We start from the raw sequence: 23,563 nt of genomic DNA, 5'->3' as shown, positions 1-23,563 counted from the left end.
AATCACAAACGGGTCAAGAATGGCCACAGATCACAGACAATAAAACAGACTGAGGGTTTCACCTCCCCCGAGTCTGGCTTCATGTGGGGCAATTAGTGATCTGAAGAATATTTCATTGATAGGTGATTCCTTTTCAAAGCAAAACATATTTCCTCCAAAAAATAGTAGGAACTCCTGTGGTCAAGAATCCATCTCTCAGCTGTTAGCAACAATTACACACTCGACACAGAAAGCAAAAAATGTGCAGATCATAGTAAGACACTGGAATAAACCGCACTAAAAGAAACACAGGTTTACAAGCAAAACCATTTGTTATACAGGATTTTAGTGCTACAGGAATGAATGGGAAGGAACCTGTACCTGGAGCAGACTTCCATGGTAGTCAATACTCTCATGTACTTGAAAAATAATCTGTAAATTTAACACTGCACCTGCATATCAGAGGAATATTAATGTGGAGAAAGACAAATGCAAGACCTTGCAGGAAGAAAGTTCAGTTTGCATGTCAAACACAACAGTCATTTGGCAACTAAAGTAAATTTGAGTACAGTGACTGTTGAAACTATGAGACAGATTAGGACAGCTTTGCCAATAGACAAATGCTTTTCGACTATTTCAGAAATGGAGGGGTCATAGGTAAATGTGCCATTTTTGCCTTTAAATATTCACTACCCATCACTAATAGCAAATGGGCCAAAGTCCAACAAATAAAGAGCATTTTTGATAAAATCAAACCATTAAGAGTTTCAACAACCCTAACAAATGGTGTTAGGCAGAAGCGAACACTTGCTCCAAGATTAGCTCATTTAACTTCCTAGGTCAACAATTAGCCCATGCTGAAATTAGCTGGGAGAAATAACTTCTTGCAAAAAGCAGAAAATGAAGACAAAACTTAATCACTGAAATTGAAAGATTACATTGAATCTGTTTTGCTAGGATTTGTGTTACATTTACAAAGTGCTTTGGGAAACAAAAAAGAGGAAAAGGGGGAAAAAAAAACTTTTAAAAGAGAGCCTGTGGCGTAGAAATGCAGCCATATGGCACCGGTTTGCCAGTTGCTAAATGGCCTCAAAAGCCTCCTGGTGGATAGGAAGTGCATGCTCATCATCAACTGGAAGTTCACTGCCACCATATTGGTGAAGGCCGAGTGCAGTGTCTACGCTTGAAGCAGCTGTTAGGTCCTTTGCAAATACAAATAAGGGGCATAACACCTATATGAGGCTCCCAATGCACGATTAGTTTTGCCCTAAGGCAGGTGGCACCATCTGCACTCAGGAAAACCAGCTTTTCATGTGGCCCAACAGTCAGTCCGTAAAGGGACCACTTGTTAGGCTGCAACCAACAAAGTATAGTTTTAAAATATAACCACCTGATTGTGAAGTCAGAACCAGAAGGACATGGGTTGCTACTGGCCACTGCTTCCGATGATCGCTGTTGCTACTACCCCCCTCCAACCACCATTCAGGTGTAGGGATCATTCCCCCATGCCCACCTTGTCACCCTCCCACCCGTGCCCAAGTTTCAAGATAACTTTGCACTTCTAAGAACAATGCAAAGTTTGAGCACTCACTGGACCATGAACATAAATTCTCAAGAAAGCACACTGAATGTAGACAGAGCAAGAAATGGTTGCAACATTTCAGACATCTAATAGATTTTAACTATCTAATTATCAAAAAAAAACTCAATCCTATTTAAAAGAGAACCTTTCCTCAGTGCTTCAGGTGTAGTGAATTATAAAGGCATTTTTAAAATAAATCTGTTATAAATCTCGATGGGCCGAATGGCCTCCTTCTGTGCTGAAATGACTCTATGGTCTGAATTTTCAAAGCAGAGGTGGGAAATAAGAGCCTGGTCTGTTTCTTTGGTCTGTAACCTGCCACCTCTGGGAAGCTGATTCAGATTGCGATTTTCAAGTAGGAAAGCTTCAGTTGGTATGGATACGGGTTTCCTGTCCTCTTAGAGCCAGTGGGACTGAAAATGGTAGTGGATCAGATCAAGTGTGGGACTCATGTAGACGTCCACGGCAGCCATCACTGAGGCTGCTAGTTGTCCTGAGATCTGCCTTCCACCAGAGGGAGGCAAGACGTCACAGGCAAGCTGGAGACCCTCACTTCATCGATGTCCATCTGGATCTAGTGCTGGAGGCCATGACGGAGAGGAGGGAGGTCCTCTTTTTGGGCCTGATAGGAGGAGGCCACCTCGTTTTGTAGTAGAGGCACCTTTCTGTTCCGCGTTATCCCCCTCCGCTCCCTCTTCCTCCTCCTCTCTTACCTCCTGGTCCTGCCCCAATGAGCTGTTTCCTTCCAGGGCATCACTGTCCTCAAGGTCCCCATCTCTCTGGAGGACCATGTTATGGAGAGTGCAGCAGACCATCACAATGGCCGAGACCCTTTCAGGAGGGTATTGGAAGGTGCCACCCAACCAGTCCAGGCACCAGAATTGCATCTTCACAAACCCAATGGCCTGCTCAATGGATGTCCTCCTGAGTAGATGGCACTGATAGTTTCACCTCAATGCCTCTGTCTGGGGCTCCCATAGATGGATTAGTAGCCACTTCTTCAAGGAATTTCCCCTGTCTCCTAGAATCCATCCACGCACTTTGGGGGATGGAGTGAAGATCTGAGGCAGCCTGGACTGGTGGAGGATGAAGAAGTCATGGTAGCTGCCAGGAAAGCGAGCACACAGATGGAGGAAGCTCTTGTTGTGGTCACAGACCATTTGGACGTTGAGGGAGTGGAAGCCCTTCCTGTTGATGAATCTCACTGGTCGGTCACTGGGTGCCTTGATGGCCACATGGATACAATCAATGATGCCCTGCATCTGAAGTAATCCATTGATAGCGTCAAAACCCAATGCCCTCCGTGCCTGCACAGGCCCATCTGTGTCAAAGTCAGTGTAGTACCTGCTCTCATGCAAAGGGCATTTGTGACCAGCCTGATGGCCGAATAAGATGCCAACTACAAGATGCCACCCAGGTCCGCAGCTGATCCCTGGATCGACCTGCTTGCATAGAAGTTCAAACCACATGAGACCTTGACAGCTGCAGGTACGGGACTGCCATGGGGGCCGCGAGGCCTCAGGTCATTGTGGATCAGAGCACACAGGACTGAGACCATCTGCCTGGATTGGCACATGCCTCCTACGACACTGGTGCTTTATCATTTGCAGGTAGCTGACTTTTGGGCTTTGCACCCAATGCCTTGGGTAGCGCCTTCCTCTCCTTGCAGCCCCCGCTGTGCTCCAAGTCCTCCTGCTGCCCAGGAAAGTACATATGCTGCAGCTCATCCTGGTTGCTTTGTCCAATGTCAGAGTAGTCTCTTCCCATCTGACCTCCGTCAGCTGGGCCTTTAACACTCACCAGGCATTCCCCAGCCAAGCCTAGCTGCCACAGTGTTGCCAGTGGGCTCACTTCCCTATCCGGTCTCATGTCAATCTCCAATGCAACATTTAACTCCTACATCTGCAACAATATCCTCAGTGAGACACATCTGAGGCAGCTAAGCTGCATTTGCTGTGTCTGCTTTAAGTTAAACAGCCAATTCCATTGCCCTCATCTCCCTCCACAATGCTAGTGTCCTCACTACACTGCCGTGTTCCCCGCATGGCATTTTCCCCATGCCCAGCTTTTAAAAATAGCTCCCTGCTCCTGACAAGCCTGTTAATGAGCTCTTCAATGAGCCCAACAGACAATTAATTGGATGTGGGCTCCTGACCCGTTCCCTCGCTGCCGGCTGTAGTTTAAAAATAGGATCAGGTTCCAGAGGCAGCGGGACCCAGTGCCGACCTCCGAGAACGCGGTCTTCAAATCGCGCTCGCTGCTGTCCCCGGTCTCAGCAGGGAATGAAAATCCAGTCCTATGACTCTATGTTTCTGATTTTGTTATGCTTAATGCAGAGGTAATTTCAATATTTAGATCACAGATAAAATCCTTGGCTCAATGGTCTGTGTGCAGTTGAGTCAGGAGAACCCAATTTGGAACATGGCATTTTATGTTCACCAATTGTGAGGCAATATTTTGTTTTCTTTCTATTCCTCCAATGATTGGACACAATTAGAAGTGAAAATCTGCCATACGTGGGATATCTTTATCAAAAAAGAATAATTAAATCCATGAAAATGCATTGCAAATTTGGTAAGATATTCTCTATTTGATCAAGGATGCTAAACATATACAAATCACTAGTTAGTCCATAGTCTCAGCCGACTCCCCAAAAGCCTTTCTACCTACAAGGCTCAAGTCAGGAGTGTGATAGAATACTTTCCACTTGCCTGGATGAGTGCAGATCCAAAAACACTCAAGAAGTTCAAAACCACCCAGGACAAAGCAGGCCACTTGGTCAGCACTCCATCCAACACCATAAAAATTCACTCCCTCCCCCACGGGTACTCCATGGCTAAGGTGTGTGCTATCTACAAGATGTACTATAGCAACTTGTTAAGCCTTCTAGGACAGCACCTCTAAAACCTGCAACCTCTACCACCTCCAAGAACAAGGGCAGCAGATGCAAAGGAACACCACCACCTCCAATTTCCCTTCCAAGTTACACACCATCCTGACTTGGAAATATATTGCCATTCCTTCATAATCCTGGAATTCCGTACCTGACAGCACTGTAGGAATACCTTCACCACAGGGATTACACTGGTTCAAGAAGGCAGCTCACCACCATCTTCACAAGGGCAATTAGGAATGGGCAATAAATGTTGGCCTAGTCAGCAACATCCTGTGAATGAATAATTTTTTTTTTAAAGTATAGCAGAATTCAAGTGACAGAGTATTTGAACCAGGTATTTGGATTCATACGTGGAATTCTGACTCACATCACATAGATTTTTTGATTCAAATTTAGAACGAAAGAATTTTACAGCACAGAAGGAGGCCATTTGGCCCATTGTGTATATTCCAGCTCTTTGAAACAGCTGTTCAATTTAGTCCTACACCTCAGCTTTGCCTCCCATAACCTGATAAATTAGTCCTCTTCAAGTATCTAACCAATTGCCCTTTGAAATTGCCTATGGATTCCAGATCGCAACAACCCTCTGTGTGAAACAACTTGTCCCATCCCTCTACTTCTTTTGCTAATTATTTTAAATCTATGACCTCTAGTTACCAACTCATTTGTCAGGGGAAATAATTTCACCCTACTTGCTCCATCAAAATCACTCAGAATTTTGAACATCTCAATTCAAGCCTTCTCTGCTCCAAGGAGAATAATCCCAGCTTTTCCAATCTCTCCACATAATTGGTAAACCTCCTCTCTGTCAGTCCAAGGTTTTGACATCCTTCCTGAAGTGCTGTGCCCAGAACTGAACACAATACTCCAGCTGAGGCCCAACTACTGACTTGTAATGGTTTACCATCCTTAATCAAAATGAAAACGTCTTCTCAAATTTGTCTGGATCTAATTATAATTCTTGATTTCTTCTTTTGCTCCTTTTAACAAAGGCAGTGCCCAGCACTGTAGCCCTGAATTGGAATTCCCAATCATAGCAGAAAATATACTTTGAATAACACACTTTGCTTGCAGTCACCAGGATAAGGAATGACTAGTATGGTGATTTCTAAGCCACATAGTTTTTAGCCCACACTTATAGTAATTCATACTAAATCTACTGCCACAACAAAATTGCTTGGTGGGTGTTTATGCCCCTTAAAAGAATGTTTTCTAATGCATTGCTGGTCAATACATAGATGTCAAATTGTGAACATTTCAGTGACTATGAAGTGTAGTGGACTTGATCAAGGCATAACTTTTTAAACATGTGTTCCACTGTTAAGACTGAAGTGTTCCCAATAATGGCATTTACAGTGTCTGTAGCTCTAGAAGAATTCTTGCTTAGGCACATCAACATTTGGCCAGTGATAAGGGAGGTGGAATGCATTGCATAATAAATTCTCAGACATGCTCCAAGCATTCCACATTTCAATAAATGTGAAAGTAGCGATTCCATTCCATGCAGATAAAGTTGCACTAAATTTGTATTTTTTAAAAAGCTAGAAATTCTGCTGTAGACACAAAGAATTCCAAATGGATTTTAATTTTTTCTATAACAGTCTTGAATCTAACTTTTTCCCTATTCAGGCCAGGGTCCATCATTGCCTCAGTAAGCCAAATCGGAGCAGCAACTCACAACAAATGTCCAGAAAGTCAGTGACATCTGACTGTGACATTGAATGTGAGGAGCTGTTGTCACACTGTGGCTTGTATATCAAAGCGAAGTCATTATAAAATAATCTGGTATAAGATCATCTTTCATTTTAAACAATCCAATTTATTAACTTCACTCATGTTCTCACTGATCCTTGGCCAGTTTCCTTGTAAGGGTGAGATTATGAAAGCACCTCTTGGAAATAGTCTTTAAAATACTGTCATGCTGGACCCCCACCTGCCAAGAATGAGGCATATTAATTTCGCCATATGGACATTAAATTTCAAATTGGTGCTGGGAAGAGAAGGCGGCCTGTTACAAGGGCTGCCAGACTTGGATAGAGGACATTTGCAAACCCACAATGGATGTTAAATCACTGGACAGTGAGGGAGTGGGGAAGCGCATTCCAGGGCGTGCTGGGGTGATGCAATCCACAGGGGCCAGGACTGGTTGGATTAGCTGGTCACATGACTAACTGGCTGTTTCAGGATTTTTTTGAACTAGCCACAGAGAGTTTGAGGAAAAAGACTGTTTGCTCCTGGACTGAGAAGATCTCTTCTGTCTGCTCCCATCTCTTTCTCACAAGCCTCTGAATCCACTGAAGACACATCAACCCCAAGAGAGAAAAGTCTCTTACAGTGAACAAGGTTTAAGAAGAATACTGGGCCCCAACGAAAAGCAAGAACTACCTACAATCAAGGACGCTACAGTGAGCTCGAAGAACTGCAACAAAAACTCTTCAGATATTGCCTCAAACTTTTCACTTTATTTTTTCTTCTGCTCTTTTCTGTCTCTATTTGCATGTGTGTATCGTGTATGCATGCTAGCATGGGCGTGTCGTGTCCATAGGAGTCAACCGAATTAGAGTTTAAGTTTAATAAATTTCAATCTTCCTTCTCTAAACCTAAGAAAACCTGTTTGCGCTGGTTTCTTTGTCTTATAATTGGAAAGCGGTGAACAAGGATTCACCGAGGGGGAGCTAAAAACACGGTGTGTTTAAAATTAAACCCTGTTACGGTAAGACCAGGTGAAGGCTGAAAGGGAACCCTAGACCTCTTTCTCACCTGGTCGTAACAATACTTTGAAATTATTTGACAATAGAAACCAAGTTCTGCAATTGGTTTTAATCATTTAAGATATTTTAAAAATCAACATTTTTTGCCCATGATCACAGTTTTGCATATTGGGCCCTGAGAAAATTCAAAGTGCAGCTTTCCAGAATAAGGTTACAGAAATAAGAGTTGTCATTAATGATAGAATTGGTAAATATGAATTGTAATTTATTGAAATGGATGGCAATCCTTTTGTTATTTTGGAAAATGTAGTTGATCTTATCCAGTTTTTGGACTGAGGTCGACTTTGTTTTTGATGGGCTGCGGCCTTGATCATTATATGCAGGAGACCCCATTCAGCCTGAGCAGGGAGAAAACAGTTGAAGTATTTTTCACCCGGTTACCTCAAAACTATTGTATCTACTGCAGAATCTAAGCACAGAAGCAGTTGAGTGTTAAGTTCTGAATGGAGTAAAGTAAGAAGCAGTCAGGAAGAGGCATGCTTGTTGCTTACTTAAATCCCCATCCAGTCCCCCCTAGGACAATGGCAGCCACCAGGATGGCGCCTGCGATGGACCCTATTATGATATTGGTACCACTAGGACCTGTGACAAAGGGGAGGGGGAACGAAACCATGGGAATACACATGTAAGAATCAAAGCACAAACGTATCAGTGAGACATCTCTATTATATCGCATGTATTGCTTACTGTAAGCCCGGATGTTTGCACTAAATAACGTGTCCTACTTTGTCACCAAATTTTTCTTTGGAAGACTGTGGAGAAAGAAGCACAAATGTTTAAACCTAATGATACTGTGGCTAAATGACAACCTGTGAACATATGAAGAGAAGCGTGAGAAAAGACCACTGCTCTCCCTATCAGTTGGACAGTACGACTTGACTTGTGCACCACGCTCCCTGTTTAATACTAAAGCTGTTTAATACTCTTGGGTGTGGAAGGACGGAAGAAAAAAAAACTTGTGGCAAGTTCAGGAAAAGCTCCCAGACTTGGTTAAGGCATGATGCATCAGTGGACATAAATAACCTAACCTCCCTACATGTTATGTCTCATGTCCTTACAATTCAGGGGTGAACTCTGCCTTGGTGGTGACCCAAAACAAGTAACAGCGAATCAGCCGCTCACTTTATACTCTCTCTAATCTGCTATTGCCTGTTTCATGCTGCCTTCCAAGATGATTTCACCCCTTTAATACCCCACTCTGTCTCTTGTACACTTCAATTATCCTGTTTACAAAAAGAACCTAGATCTCTGGAATGCCTATTCCTGTACTAGTGTCTGTGTTTCCGTACATGGTCCGTTTTGTTCAACCTTATTATTTTCTCCCTTCCTCTCTTGAAGGAACTGCCTGCTGCTTGAGAGTAAATCCCTGGGCACCGGTCGTGTTTCTGTATCCCAAGTGACCATTCTTCATCTTTAAACCTTAAGTGAGTGTCGGCAAGCTACTCAAGCGTAGCAGCATCACTGCACTCTCTTGAAATTCACATAAGCACACTTTCCTGAACGACTTCTGACTGATTTCCCCCCTAAGGTACATCTTTGCTTCATCTAATCTCCTCTCCTCCTCTAAACACCCAAAGTATCACGAAAATATGAAATTGTAGAAAAGTCTTTTTTTTTTACATATTCTCAGTTACTACGCCTTTAATTTTTTTTTTTAAACTCGGAATAATTCTATGTGTAAACTGTGTGCCTCACTAACTAAGAATTCATCTTGTGGAAGGAATGAAGTGCTGTAAAATACTGGAGAAATCTTGTCAGCCACTAAATGCTAAATCATAATTAAAACTGTCATGCAGGCCCCCACCTGCCAAGAATGAGGCACATTAATTTTGCTACGTGGAGAATTAAATTTCAATTGTTGCTGGGAAGAAGAGAAGGCCTCATACAAGGGGTTGCCAAGTCCCTCGTTGGAAGGACATTTCTGCATATTAACAGACACTGCTTGGAACAAAGGACCATTCCTTGACCCACCCAATACACAAAGCCAGAAATGGTTATATCAGTCATGTGATTACCCTGCTGGCCAACTTAGGGAGTCTTAAATTGTAGAGACAGTGTTTGAACTGGCAGAAAGCTCTTTGCTCCTGGACTAAAGAAGACTGCCTGTCTGCTCCCATCTCTTTCTCATAGAACTCCAAAACCCACTGAAGACATGTGAACTCCAAGAGACAGAAAAGTCTCAGACAGTGAACAAGATTTAAGAATAATACTGGGACCCAACAAAAAGCAAGACCATATCTTCAATCAAGGACTCTACAGCGAGCTCAAAGCACTGTAAGGTAAAACCTTCCTCAGAGATTGCCTCAAACTTTTCCACTTTATTTTTTCTTCTGCTCTTTTCTGTCCCTATCTGCATGTTTGTATCGCGCATGCCTGCTAGCGCGGGCGCACCGTGTATCTGTAAGCGTTAACCGAATTAGAGTTTAAGTTTAATAAACTCATTGGAGTTTAGAAGAATGAGAGGTGATCTTATTGAAACATATAAGATTCTAAGGGGGCTTGACAAGGTAGATGTTGAGAATATGCTTCCACTGGTGGGGGAATCTCGAACTAGGGGACATAGTCACAGAATAAGGGGTGACACATTTAAAACTGAGATGTGAAGGAATTTCTTCTCTCAGAGGGTGATGAATTTCTGGAATTCTTTACCTCAGAGAGTTGTGGAGACTAGATCACTAAATGTATTTAAGGAGGAGGTAGAGAGATTTTTGAAATCTCGGGGAGTTGAGAGTTATGCGGAGCAGGCCCGAAAGAGGAGATGAGGCCTGGGACAGATCAGCCATGATCATATTGAATGGCAAGGCAGGCTCGAGGGGCTGAATGGCCGACTCCTGCTCCTATTCCTTATGTGCTTATGTAAATTTCACTTTTCTTCTTTAAACCTAAGAAAGCCTGTTTGTGCTCGTTTCTTTGCCTTATAATTGGAAAGCAGTGAACAAGGATTCACCAAAGGGGGAGCTCAAAACACAGCGTGATTAAAATTAAACCCTGTTACAGCGAGACCAGGTGAAGGCTGAAAGGGAACCCTAGACCTCTTTCTCACCTGGTCGTAACAAAGCAAACATATTAGGGTCTACAGTATAACATACTGGGATCTACAAGCACATACAATTCTTCATATCAAAAAAACATTATTATGTAGAGCATTGCCAGTTATCAAAATGAAGCATGTGGAAAGTATAAAAGTGTAAAGGTCAAGTAGAAGAGAACAACTGCCCATTAAAACTCTGGTACCCATTTTAAATATTTTTGCTTCTACCATCCTGTGTGGCAAATTCTTACAAACATTTCAGTAAAGGTATTCATCCTACTATCTCTAGTATATTTGCTTTCACAAATATAAATTTACATTCTCTGGTCCTACATTCCTGGAATAGTTTTAAGGCTTACCTGAGCTATATCATTTAATATTTAAAACCCCTCAGGTGAGGTTCCCCTTGAACAACACCTTCCTAGACTGCTAGACTCAAGTTTTGCAGCTGTGATGGCCGAGTGGTTAAGGCGCTGGATTTGAAAACCAATGGGGTTTCCCCGTGCAGATTCAAACCCTGCTCATAGTGAGTTTGTGTCAGTTTCTGTGAGTTGGTTCTCTGGGGAGATCACTGACTTGTTCACTAATTAAACATCCAAGTGCTGCAGTCTGCTGAGTTGATTGATGCAAAGCTCATTTCGCTAATTGGAAATATTTGCATTTACAGGGCAGCGCAGTGGTTAGCACTGCAGCCTCACAGCTCCAGCGACCCGGGTTCGGTTCTGGGTACTGCCTGTGCGGAGTTTGCAAGTTCTCCCTGTGACTGCATAGGTTTCCGCCAGGTGCTCTGGTTTCCTCCCACAGCCAAAGACTTGCAGGTTGATAGGTAAATTGGCCATTGTAAATTGCCCCTAGTGTCGATAGGTGGTAGGGGAATTGTGGGGATGTGGTAGGGAATGTAGGATTAATATAAATGGGTGGTTGATGGTTGGCATGGACTCAGTGGGCTGAAGGGCCTGTTTCAGTGCTGTATCTCTCTATGACTCTATTTCTTTAATCTTTCCTCATAGCTCAGCTATTTTACACTTGGGATCCAAATTGAACCTCTTCTCTGTAACTTGTCCAATGTGTGTATGTTATTTTCTGGTATAGAGACCAGAACTGAATACAATAGTTCAAGTGTATTCTGACCAGTGCCTGACCTCTGGAGACATTGATTTCACACTCCCAGCATGGAACTCGTTCTGGCAGCAGCTAATTGGAGGCTCAGGCAACCACTGCCCAAGATATTCCGAGACGTGGTGCCATCGAGCAAGGCTCCCTGTTAGCAGGACGGACTCGGAAGGTTACTCACTTCTACTCTAGTCTTCTGGTTATATATCCCAGCATTCTATTGGCTTTTGTAATTGCTTTTCCACAGGCATTGAAAGTGATCGGTCTACCATCATGCCCACACTCCTTTCCAAGTCTCCCTCTCCCAATTTGACTCCATTAATTGTTTATGTAAGAAGCACTTTTCTAGCCAATTGTGTAAAAATTTACTTCTGGAAGTTTCATTTCTCTGCCAAAACCAAGATAACAAATCAATATCACTGTATTTCTTCAAGAGCATGAACAAACCACTTTGCTGAGGACAGGGCTAGTTGGTTTCAAGTTTCCAAACCTGTGTTGACCTAAAAATGAATCACACCTTTTTTTTGTCCAAGATAATTGTGTTTCTAGTTACAGTTCACTATTGCACAAAATTGTTTTGAAGGAGTACATTAACGTTCCCGCACTAGATAAGTGGCATTTTGATACAAGCTAAAAGATCCCATCGTGATGGCAGCCATTCATTCAGCAACTGCAACAACTTATTGAAAAGGCTTTAGAATATGAAGAGAAGGTGTTTATGCTTTGCACATCTACAATTACACTCTGCTTCTTTCACAGCCTACTTTAATCAACTGATGGATATATATAAGCTCTTAGAACTGTATAGGGGTTGCAGACAAACCCTTGTACTGTCCATCTGTATTCCCTGGTGGAGTGGGTTCCGGGTATGGGTCAAAGACGCTGCAGTCCTTCCCTGTCCAGTCACGGACACATATACATTTCGCCTCATTACTGCACACCTGATAGTAGAATACAAACATAAAGCAAAATGACCGCTCCATCAAATCGCATCTGAAAATAGCAACCAGCTAATCCTGCCTCCAGTCTATTTAACAACCTTCCATATAATCTATATATATTTTTAATCACTTTACAATCAGTCAGAGCCGGTTTTTATCAACATATTGAATGTAGGTGACTATGATGTTAAGAGTAAAGAGTACAAATACAATTTGTCTTTTATTCAACCTAAACTTGCAGTAAAAACAGAACAGCCAGAAACCACCTCATATACCCTCTTCCTTAGTCATGCTCATCTCTCCTGCGTGGAGAAAAAGAGCAGAGAATGTGCCCTTGGGCAGACCACCGCCATGGCACGACATGTTAGAGCTAACACACGGGCATGAGGGTGTGTTAATGTGCAGCAATTGGATGTGTTAACAATTTTGCCTGCTTTTTAAAAATTATTTTGCAGAGCAATTTGGATTAATGAGTGTTAAAACCTCGACCTTTTTTGGCTTATTTAGGCCTCACCCCACTCTCCACCATTTCAGAATCCAGGCAGGGAGGGGGCAGCTAAAATGGAGCACCTATTTGACCGACTACAATTTTATATCAGCAGAGGGGTCCTTTTCAAGTACGCAGGCCCTGATCTATTAAGTGGAGGTCTGAGCAGGGGAGCTGTGGTGGCTTCCCCTCCAGGCAAACTTGCCGGGAACTGAATCAAGGACCAGAAGAGGACAGCCTTCTTCCCCCTGTATTACCAATACTGCCTGGTGGTCAGGCAACGATTCCTGCCAGCTTCCGGTCAGAGTCTGGATATGGAAACGACATGTGAGTTTGGCATTCATCCCGACTGCCTGGATGGACTGATCCTGACCCGATCCCGCCCCAAATTAAAATTGAGGTCTAACGGCTTGTTAAGCACCATTTAAAGATGATTGTGAAAATTTGTTCAAGCTTGTTTTCAAGCACCATGATGCCCACTATAAAATAGGTGGTATTAATATAACAGAGAATCCAGTAGGGGTCCAACACAAAGCAGAACACATTCTAAGTACTGACTTTAGTAGGTCAGTCCACACAGTGATATTGGTGGGTCAGCAAGTCCCACTTGTGCTGGGTTTTCTAGATACTCGACCATGGTTGTTTGGAGGAATACAAGTTAGCTATCTCCTTCCCACCTGTACACTGCCCTGCAGTCACTGGGAATACTATACAAAAGAGAGCCATACTTAGAGGTCGCAGGTGTGTGGGAGGTAACCCCCTCCTAGCTCTCAGCATATAAGTAGCTATAGGGCTGGTAAAGAAACAGTTTGTGCAAAGCAGCTGAGTGGATTTGTGCTTCAGATCCCCTCCTGCCCTTACCCCACAAATTCAAAGAGGAGTCGGCAAAAACTTAAATAGCGGGATTTTATGTAGGCGATGGGGGTCTTGGGCACCGTCTGAAGCTCCTCCCCGCATCGCTCCTCTGGGGAAGGCCTGCTGCATTACGTGGCAATTCGGCACTGAGGTGGACAGCGGTGGGCCTACCCCGGGATTTAAGGACCCCAGCGTTTGAAGTCCCGCCTGCTGAGAGCTGTCAGCCACAGTCCCCAGCTCTTTCACTGAGCAGCGCCACTGTGGAGGCAGTGGCTGCTGCCGGTAATGGACCCACCGGAGGCGAAGGACCCAGCTGAGTCAGGGCGGAAGGAGTTTCAGGGGAGGGGGGTGTAGGGGGTCAGCAGCAAAGGGCTAGGGGGGTCTCAGCCGGCCCTCCCTTCCTGATGCCAGGTCCCGCGATCAGGCACGGTGCCTTTTAACGAGGTTCCCCCCACCCCCCACGGCTGGCAAGCAGCATGCACAGTTTGCTTGTCATGCTCCTTGTGTGGTGACAGGCCCGCCTACCCCTGGGCTAATACTGGTGGAGCTGGGCTGAGGCCCTTAATTGGGCATTAATTGACCCCTTAAGGGCCTCAATGGCAGCAGGACAGGAAGGTGATCCGCGGGCCTTCCCATTCTGGGCTTAATTGGGGTGGAGGTGAGAAGGTGGCCGAGCTCCCCCCGCCAGCCTTCTCACCCAATTATTTGCTCTCCCGCCTCCAAACCCACCACAGGGGAGAGCATAAAATTCCCCCCCAAAATGTGCGGTCAGTAGATCAGTATAGGTTACCCTGCAGGGAATTGGATACAGGTCAAACTTAATCAGTTTACTGTTCAGACAGGTTGAAGAGCTAGAAATGTTCTGGAAAAATTTGTGTTGGCTTCTTCATGTTGTCAGTTTTCATTCATTACTGCTTCATTATTTTCATTCCTTCAAATAGAGAAATCAGGCATTCCAGATTGAATTCTGTATTTAAAAAAAAACTTTACTGGATTACAAAGGGGAGGAAGTTATGCTTCGGTGCTTGAGGTGATCATTTTCAAATTAGGACTAAGCCTTTCAGCAGTGAAATCAGGGAGCACTTTCCTCCCCACAGAGGTTGGTGGAAATTTGAAACTGTTTCCCCCAAAAGTATGCTGGGTGCATTAATAATTTTAGGACTGAGATTGATAGATTCTTTTTAGATAAGGGTATCAAAAGAACAAAGGTGGGTAAATGGAGTCAGCATGATATGACTGAAAAGCAGAGTCGGATCGAGGGGCTGAATGGCCTGTTCCTGTTCTTATGGGCATATTGGATGTGGAGGATGAGCAGTCGTACCAGCGATTCAGGGAAGCCTGAGGCCCCCAGGATCTGCTACTCTACCCTCACTTCAACACAACGGCCTGGAAATAGATTAAGGCACAGTATTCCAAGTTCCAGCTAGCACTGTAAGGAGCAAAACCTCTATCTAGCCCTTATGCAGTCATTGATATAGATGTTCAGTGATTACCCAGACTGAGAGTTCCCACATCCTTGGACTGTAATAGGATCCAGTCTATGTCTGAGTACTGATTGTGAGAAAAGTGCAAGTAGGCCCCACTATGGGAAGGGATGGTGCAGGCTAGGGAAGTGGCTGCAGCTCAGAAGATGAGGGCGATTTTTAAAAGCATATGAAATTTTATATCGTTTTCCGTCCACCACCACTTGGTAATAGGTTCAGAGAAAAAGTCAGGGTTTCTGGTATCGTGGAATGGCAGCATGCAGATTTTTTGGCCCACGTTTTGGACCTCTGCCTAAGGCTGGAGGTAGGAGGACAAAGCTGGATTTTATGGAATGAAGGGTAGGTGTGAATTTACCCTTCAGAAAGAGAATTGTTGAGTGTCTCTGTTCCAGTCTCTTGGACAAAAAAGCACAGTTTTTCAAAAATTACAGACTATTATCACTTCAGGACAATGCATTGTCTCATGTATTTCCGAATTAAGATTTATAGATCAGGAGATCATGAAAAGCTACTGGTGTTTCTCCCAGGAGATCACATAGCTGCAGGGAAGGAAAGAGGTAGGAGAGAGGGAGAGAGGAAATGTTTAGTCATAATGCTGCAGCCATCATGGTTTGGAGCAGCTTAATGGTCCAGCTGGTCTTTTCCTGCCTGTCAGTTTTGTACATTCGTGTAACATGAACAAACAGTCTAAGATTTTCTCCTTTGAAGGCAGGTCCGCTGTCACAATTTATATTGAGGATTTTGGCCAAATTAAGTATGTCTCCAGATTTAGTTTACATATGACTTGTAGAGGTTTTCATATTCTACAAACATGCAACATTTTGGCAGAACATACACATTCTACATTGCTTGAGATTCCAATGAACTCACCCCATGGTTAAAGCAGACTTCTCCACTTGCGCTCTGTGGGCAAGAGCTCAGGTTGAAGGCTTGTATTGATAGGCATTTGTGATCAAGACACATCATGTTCGGTCCACAGGAGGTGCCGTCTTCTACATAACCGAGACTGGTACCATCATCCAGCACAACATGGCCTCCCCTGAGAACATTGCAACTGCACTTTAACCCTGTCAATGCTCAATTTAATCAACTCCACACAATGCCATTTTATCCCCTTTTTGATTGCAGTACATAAAGTGTAGACTTTTAAAAAATAAATCCCTGCCACATTTTCCCCTCCTCTCCTGAAGGCCTGGGGTCTGATGCTATGGATTCAAGATACCCTCCTCACCAAATGTCCAACTTTTATGTTTGATTCTCGGTACTGTGTTTCAGCAGGTTATTCAAACAAATAGAGCATCCAGCTGAGCCTGCTGCAGTCCACAATGTCCACACATCTGCATTTCAGGCAGGGACTGCTGGAAAGTGATCAGAAGTGGGAACCTGGACATCTCCTGACTCTTCAAAGCCTGTTCACCATCTACAAGGCACAAGTCAGCAGTGTGATGGAATATGCTCCACTTGTCTGGATGAGTGCAGATGCAACAACACTCAAGAAACCTGACACCATAAAGCAGCCAGCTTGATCTGCACCCCATCTACCACCTTAAACAGTCACTTCCTCCACCACTGGCGCAGTGCATACGATCTGCAAGATGCACCTCAGCACTGGCCAAGGCTCCTTCGACAGCACTTTCCAAACTTGCAACCTCTATCACCTAGAAACAAAGGGGCAACAGACACATGCAAACACCAGCACCTGAAAGTTCCCCTCCAAGTCACACACCATCCTGACTTGGAACACTATCACCGTTCCTTCACTGTCACGGGGTCAAAATCATGGAACATAAAATACATGGAATGCAACGGTTCAAGGCGGCGGCTCACCACCACCTTCTCAAGGGCAATTATGGATGGGCAATAAATGCTGGCCTGGCCAGCAGTGTTCACATCCCAAGAATGAATAAAAAAAACTATTTCCCTCTCGAACCCAGGGCAAATGAGATAAATTGGAGCACCCCAACTGTTGCCCTGATTGGGAGCAGTTAACTGAGCATAGGCAAGACATCAAAGCCAAGAGCTTCCCAATGTATGGTACAGCTTCTCTCTGTCCCAATCAGATAAGCCATTGCAAGAGTTACACCTAAGATTAAGCAACATTAAGTTGATGTTCCATGAATCCAAAAGCAAGGTTCAAACTGGCACACTAATTTGAGGAAACACAAATTAATCTTGGTCCAATTATAGCTGAAAAAGCCTCTGTTTACAACAAAGCAAACTTTTAACCAGAAAATTGGGTTTAGTTTTAAATTAGTTTGAATGAACTATCAGTTGACTAGTTTGTTATTTCCCTATTAAGTGTTGTCTCTGATCTTAATAACAGTAATACAGATAATCTGATTTTAAAACTCTTTAGGCTATATTTTTTCTCCTTGGAGAAGTTTTTACTTAAAACAATTGCAAATAGCATGATAAGTCTATGCAAGCTTTCTATGTGCCACAGTGCTCAGTATGAGTCCATAGGTTCTAATAATATCATAGGCGGTAAATCTAGTTAATTATGGCACACCTGTAATAATGATCCTTTAACGTTCTCTGAGATGAGCTTCTGGAAGTTCAACTACATTTTATATTTTGTCATGAAAGATCAAATATCATGAACCTTGCTCAGTTACTGTGTCTTAAAATCATTCAGTTTCATATTTAGCATTATCGTTGGATCACTGTACTTGTTACTAAAGTCAGTGGAGTTGGATTGTTACCTGCAATCCATGTATTTGTTCTGATGGTATAATACCATGCTGGTAATGTCTCCATTGAGGTCTCCATGTCTTGGAGGCTGAGTGATATTGGAACAAAAAAGATAACCACAAAGAACATCCCTACATAAAACAGGGAGAATTCAGTTACTAACATCTGAAAGGAATCCCAATTTACAGTCAAGGCGATGCTTTCAGCCAGTGACTAATCATGCACATGCATGTTATATCATGCTAAATCATTGTAGAAAGGCAGAGCTCATTATACAGTCATTTGACAGTGGAAAATATCCTGATGTCAGCCAAATGGTAAAAAATTATTTTTGAAATTTAAAAGAAAAATAAAGCTCGAGTGCAGCTCTCAATTCACACAGGACCTAGCTAACAGCACATGACAAATGCTGTCATTTCGGACAAGAAAGCGGCAGAAGTGGCCTCGATAAATGGACATGAAACCCCTGCTGGAAAGATGTTGAGGTTGGCAGCCTCCTGACATTCACTGGCCAAAATCTTGCGGGAATGGGGCATCTTGCGGTGTGCGCTGTAAATTAGATTTTTTTCCTGCAACCTTCAGCTCAACATTATTTTGCCCCGGAAGTGTGAGCTGATAATGACATGGCAAGGGCAATGGGATGTCTGCAAACTTAGTGAACAACAAGACCAACAGTGTACTTCCTTAACCAATGGCATTTAAGAATGGAGAAAGAAACAGGGGAACAATTAAAAAGGAGGGTGAATTATAGCCAAATCAGGTACAGAAAAAGCAATGACGAGAAAGTGAAAAAAAGATTGGATTAAGAGTGAGAAAAAAGTTGCAGAAAGGAAAATTGGAAAAAAATACAAAAATTTAAAATTTGGCATTTTTAAATCTCCAACAACAATTCTACCCATACAGGAACAAGATTCAACAGTTTAAATTATTTCCTTTCTGGGCTAGAAGTGTTGATTAGCATCAGATTAACAATTATCATGTCATTAAAAGACTTCTTGTGCTGTTAAGTGCTCTAACATTCAGCAGTGAGTTTAAGGTGTAAATCCAGCAATTTCTTAAAGATAATGGAGAGGTTCAGGCAAAGCAAATGCCAGAATGGTGTAAATCGACCAGCAAGTTCTCGCAATTTGCAACTCATGGAGTATCTCTTCTTCGCCTGACTTACTGGCTGATTTGGGCATTAGTAACAATATGTCTTGTTAACACACTTATTTTTGCAGCATGACTGAGACTAATTATGTACTCGTACATTATGAATGAATCGTTGTGCCAGATACTGCAACTCAACCAAGACTGTGTCTTCAGGAGCGATGGGGAGATTGACAAAGGAAACACTTTGGTGAGCTCCTATCTTCTTCTTCTTTGGCCTCCTTATCTTGAGAGACAATGGATACGCGCCTGGAGGTGGTCAGTGGTTTGTGAAGCAGCGCCTGGAGTGGCTATAAAGGCCAATTCTAGAGTGACAGGCTCTTCCACAGGTGCTGCAGTTAAAATTGTTTGTCGGGGTTGTTACACAGCTCTGTTACACAGAGCTCCTATACACTACTAGTATTTGGAACCCTCAGAATCAGATTTGGATGCAATCTGACCCAGATATTTAAGATATTAAGGATAACAGGTATAGTGAGCCAGATATTCTCCTATTGCACTTGGGATGCAGCACATAGGATTCAATGCCAGTGATATTTAAATTAATATGTAAAACGAGAGGAAAGCCTGCCTCAGTGGTAAAGGAATTACATGAAACTAAGGAGCACCTATATAAGCTGAGGACACAGGGAGTAAGGTCAGATATCATAAGTTTTACTTTTTCCAGAGGGCGACTGACCTGTGGAGCAAGAGGGGGGAGTGAAGACCAATTTCTTACAGTCCCTCATGAAGACAATAGTTGACCCTCTGGAAAAAGAGGTGGTCACAGCAAACAGAAGGTGAGATCCAATCAATCTGGTTGAGAATTAATGGTTTTGTGACCACCTGAGGCTTGGTTGATCATCTCGGAGGGGCTGGTGCTAATTATTTTGGCTCGCCCCCTCCGCACAATGCCCCCGCGGTGGCTGTGGTGGGGAAGAGACGGTCGCCCACCTCCTCCTGGAATGTGTCTTTGCAAAGCAGGTGTGGAAAGAGATGCAGTGGTTTTTGTCAAGGTTCATCCCAAGCAGCTCTGTAACACAGGAGTCTGTGCTCTACGGGCTGTTCCCAGGGACGCACACCGAGACAAACATCAACTGCTGCTGGAGGACTATCAATTCGGTGAAAGACGCCCTTTGGTCTGCCCGAAACTTGCTGGTCTTCCAGCGCAAAGAGTTGTCCACCACCGAATGTTGCAGACTGGCACATTCCAAGGTCCAGGACTACGTGCTGAGGGACGCACTAAAGCTTGGGGCAGCCGCAGCAAAGGCTCAATGGGGAAAGACCACAGTGTAAGGTCCCCCCACCAAGCTGAACTGAGGGGCTGGATCCATGGGAAACCCCTCGAACTGTATCGTTAATATTTTCATATGCTGTAAATGTAAAACTGTAATTGGCATGACAATAGTGAAATGGAAGGGTTGTGAAGAAACTCATGATAGTATTGAAGGAAACTGATCTTCCCTTGCAATGTTTGTATTTTTTGGTGCTGTTTTGAAACTGTTTGGCAATGTAATTTTTACAGATTTTTATGAATAAAGTATATTTTGGAAAAAAAAAATTATTTTGGTAGAGGATTTTTAGTTGGCTACAGGTCTCTTTTTATTGCCTCTCCCAGGAGCTGGAGGGGAACTATGGTTATTATATTAGGGTGCAATCAGCCAAGGATTGGAGGTGTGGGTGAGATTGTTTGGATCTGTTGGCCTTCTCTAGTCCTGGATGCACAAACACAAATTTGTAAAAGAAAAAGGAAAAACGCAAACTGAAGCAAAAGAAACTTATAAACGGCTGCTGCATGTCATTGAGATTCACTAATGATAACTACTTACTGCTTGTTGCACTGAAGCCAGTTTTGGCCATCTTTGCCACAGTTTCCCTTTTCAGTCCCTTCAGTGTTCAGCTTTTCATAACAGAATCGATCTGCAGAACCTTAAACAAAAGCAATCGTTCTGTTTTCAGAGAGTTTTCGATTTGTGATTTCAAAGTATTTCCTTAGCTCTACTGTGCTTATACTCTTATATAAAACACTATTAGGCCAATCAGTAGAAACATTTTAATCACCAGTCAGGGACTGGGAAAGTAAGAAGGATTCATGCAGATGAACTTCACTTTTTAACAAAATACCAGTGCATCTCCTGCGGTGTTGCTCATGGGGTTATATTGCAGCAGGGACAAGGAATGTGCATCCCGAATGGAAGAGTTCAGAAATTAGTTTGTAATGCAAGACATCTCCCAGCAACAATGATGTAAATCAAGATTCCATATATATATATATATATATATACACGTGAAAATATATAAGTAGAACTTTCAAAACATATTTGCAGCAAATTAATTGGCGGTTCATTAATTTATTTTACTGATAGCTTTACCTGACTGGTCATTGTTGATTGGTTGCTTCTATATGTTCTTAGTAGCTTTTGATTACAAGTTTATAAACTCATTTTTTTCTGCTTACAATTGGTACATTTCCTACCTATCGGGTTACGATTTGTTCATGTTTTATGAATATGAAAATTGAACCAATCAGATCTAAGTGTGACACAGAAATTTGTATAAAGACAGGTGTTATGGCTAAAGCATGACAAGTCAAGTGTGACGGATATAACATGCTGTAAATGTAATTTTACGAAATATATATGCTAGTAGATCTCCTGTGGGTCAATAGTTTGCTGTTCCATTGGGAATGGGTGAGTACTGGGGGAAGAAATGCGCACGGGTTGGATTTTGTTGCGCTAGCGGGCACCCAGCGCTGGGCCGAAAAGGCAGGGGGAACCCCGCATTGGCCTTTTGGAGCACCCCCAGCGTGATCTAACGGCGCTCAGGCATTTAAGTGCCCAGTACCAGGAACCCCAGCTCTTTAAAGATGGGAAACTAGCCTCCAAGGGCTGCCAGCCAATCACGGGGCTGGCAGCTCACTAGTATCGGCAGCGCTATCGGGAGCGGTGGGTGCTGCCAGTACTACAAGATTCCTTGGACCCAGTTTCAGTGTTGGAGCCTAGATCCAAGGTAAGTGAGGTGGGGTTGCTGAGCCAGACTGACAGGCCCCAGTGAGGCAGGAATGGGGAGTGCAGCAGTTAGTGCAGGGGAGGAGTGTTAACGTAAGTGGAGTGTTTCCCGGCGGGGGCCCTCCGTGGGCCACAGATTGCCCCCAGAGAAGGGAACATCGGATCAAAGGAACATAGGATTTAGGAGCAGGAGTAGGCCATTTGGCCCTTCGAGCCAGCTCTGCCATCCAATAAGGTCATGGCTGATCTGGCTGTGGTCTCAACTCCACTTTCCTGTCTGCTCCCCATAACCCTTGATTCCCTTGTCTATCAATAATCTAACTCAGCCTTGAATAAATTCAAATGAACCAGCCTCCACTGCATTCTGGAGGAGAAAATTCCACAGACTAACGATCCTTTGAGAAATAAAAATTCTCCTCATCTCCGTCTTAAAAGGGAGACCTCTTATTTTTAAACTGTGCTCCCTAGTTCTAGTCTTCCCCACAAGACGAAACATCTTCCCGTTATCCACTCTTTTAAATCTCCTCAGGATCTTACACGTTTCAATAAGATCATCTCTCATTATTCTAAACTCCAAAGGATATAGGCCCAACCTGTTCAACATTTCTTTGTAATATAAACCCTTCATCCCTGCAATTAGTCAAGTGAACCTTCTCCGAATTGCTTCTAATGCAATTCTATCCTTTTTCAAATAAGGAGACCAAAATTCTACACTGTACTCCAGATGTGGTCTCACCAAGGTCCTGTACAGCTGTAGTAAGACAGCCTGTAGGAAGGTCACCTTGTTTTACTGGGTAACCTCCCCGCATGGCATAGGACCCTCCGCCGCTCGTTAAATCCTAGCAGCGACAGGAAGAGGCCCTTAAGTGGTCGGTAATAGGCCACTTAAGAGCCTTAATTGGCCTCTTGGTGGGAAGGGCATCATTGGCTGATCCTACCCGACTAAGTATCAGTGCCATGGGAAAGCGATGGGCTCTCTGCCGCCCTGCTGCCCATCGCAATTCTACAGGCCCCCTGCCTCCGAACCCGTCTCCTGGGTGCGCATTAAATTCAGCCCCGTGAGTGAAGGAGTTTGTAAGAGTTCTACCTAAAGACAGGAGCAGAATCTTAACTGCCTGAGGATGGGTGGGGAGGTGGGGGAAGTTTGGATGTGGGTGGGGGGAGGGGGTTTAAAGCCCTGAAAAGTGCCATCCGACATGATTCCGCCCACTTCTGGGTTTCACTGGGTCATGTCTGGGGCAAGCAGGAAACCCCCTGGATCTATCAGGCAAGTAATTAAAGTATTCAAATAGGCAATCAATTGAGCTTTTCACCCAGAATTCTGGCTTTAACAGCCAGAGCATGGGTTTCCTGAGCTGTGTGGAACTCGCCAGGGTCAATGAAATGAAAGCACAGCGGGGAGTGTTACTTCAGTGAAACTGACAGACTAGGAAGCATTCAAACAGTGAAACTGAACAGCTGCAGCCCTGCCTAGGTGAGAGGCTGCTGCTCACTGCACTTCTGCTGAGAGTGTGCTCTTACTGCTTGACAAATGATTTCCAAGCACTTGGAAGTCCGTTCACTTGTACTGGATTTCTCTCAGCTTGATCTACACTTC

At 43.7% G+C, this 23,563-nt stretch overlaps 1 protein-coding gene and 1 non-coding gene across 6 annotated transcripts in view; one reads left to right on the top strand and one right to left on the bottom strand.

Annotated features, from left to right (window-relative positions):
* The window catches only part of adam11 (ADAM metallopeptidase domain 11), a 214,786-nt gene that overhangs the window by 26,064 nt on the left and 165,159 nt on the right, over positions 1–23,563 (bottom strand). For 2 of the 5 annotated variants that reach the window (XM_068013255.1, XM_068013256.1), the window contains 4 exons: positions 20,788–20,887; positions 17,842–17,961; positions 16,010–16,178; positions 11,819–12,313 (listed from right to left, as the gene is read on the bottom strand). In XM_068013255.1, the coding sequence (XP_067869356.1) occupies positions 12,167–12,313; positions 16,010–16,178; positions 17,842–17,961; positions 20,788–20,887 (536 nt within the window). In that variant the 3' untranslated portion in view covers positions 11,819–12,166. Of the gene's footprint in view, positions 1–7,368; positions 7,811–11,818; positions 12,314–16,009; positions 16,179–17,841; positions 17,962–20,787; positions 20,888–23,563 lie in introns of those variants that run through there. The other 3 variants (XM_068013258.1, XR_010969060.1, XM_068013257.1) reach the window with 3 other exon arrangements.
* trnas-uga (transfer RNA serine (anticodon UGA)) lies at positions 10,707–10,788 on the top strand. Its single transcript has one exon. It is a non-coding gene; the product is annotated as a tRNA-Ser (tRNA).

The sequence above is a fragment of the Heterodontus francisci genome, chromosome 33 (assembly GCF_036365525.1).
Source record: "Heterodontus francisci isolate sHetFra1 chromosome 33, sHetFra1.hap1, whole genome shotgun sequence".
NCBI classification, from domain to species: Eukaryota; Metazoa; Chordata; class Chondrichthyes; order Heterodontiformes; family Heterodontidae; genus Heterodontus; species Heterodontus francisci.
This window is presented reverse-complemented; position numbering and strand designations above follow the sequence as displayed.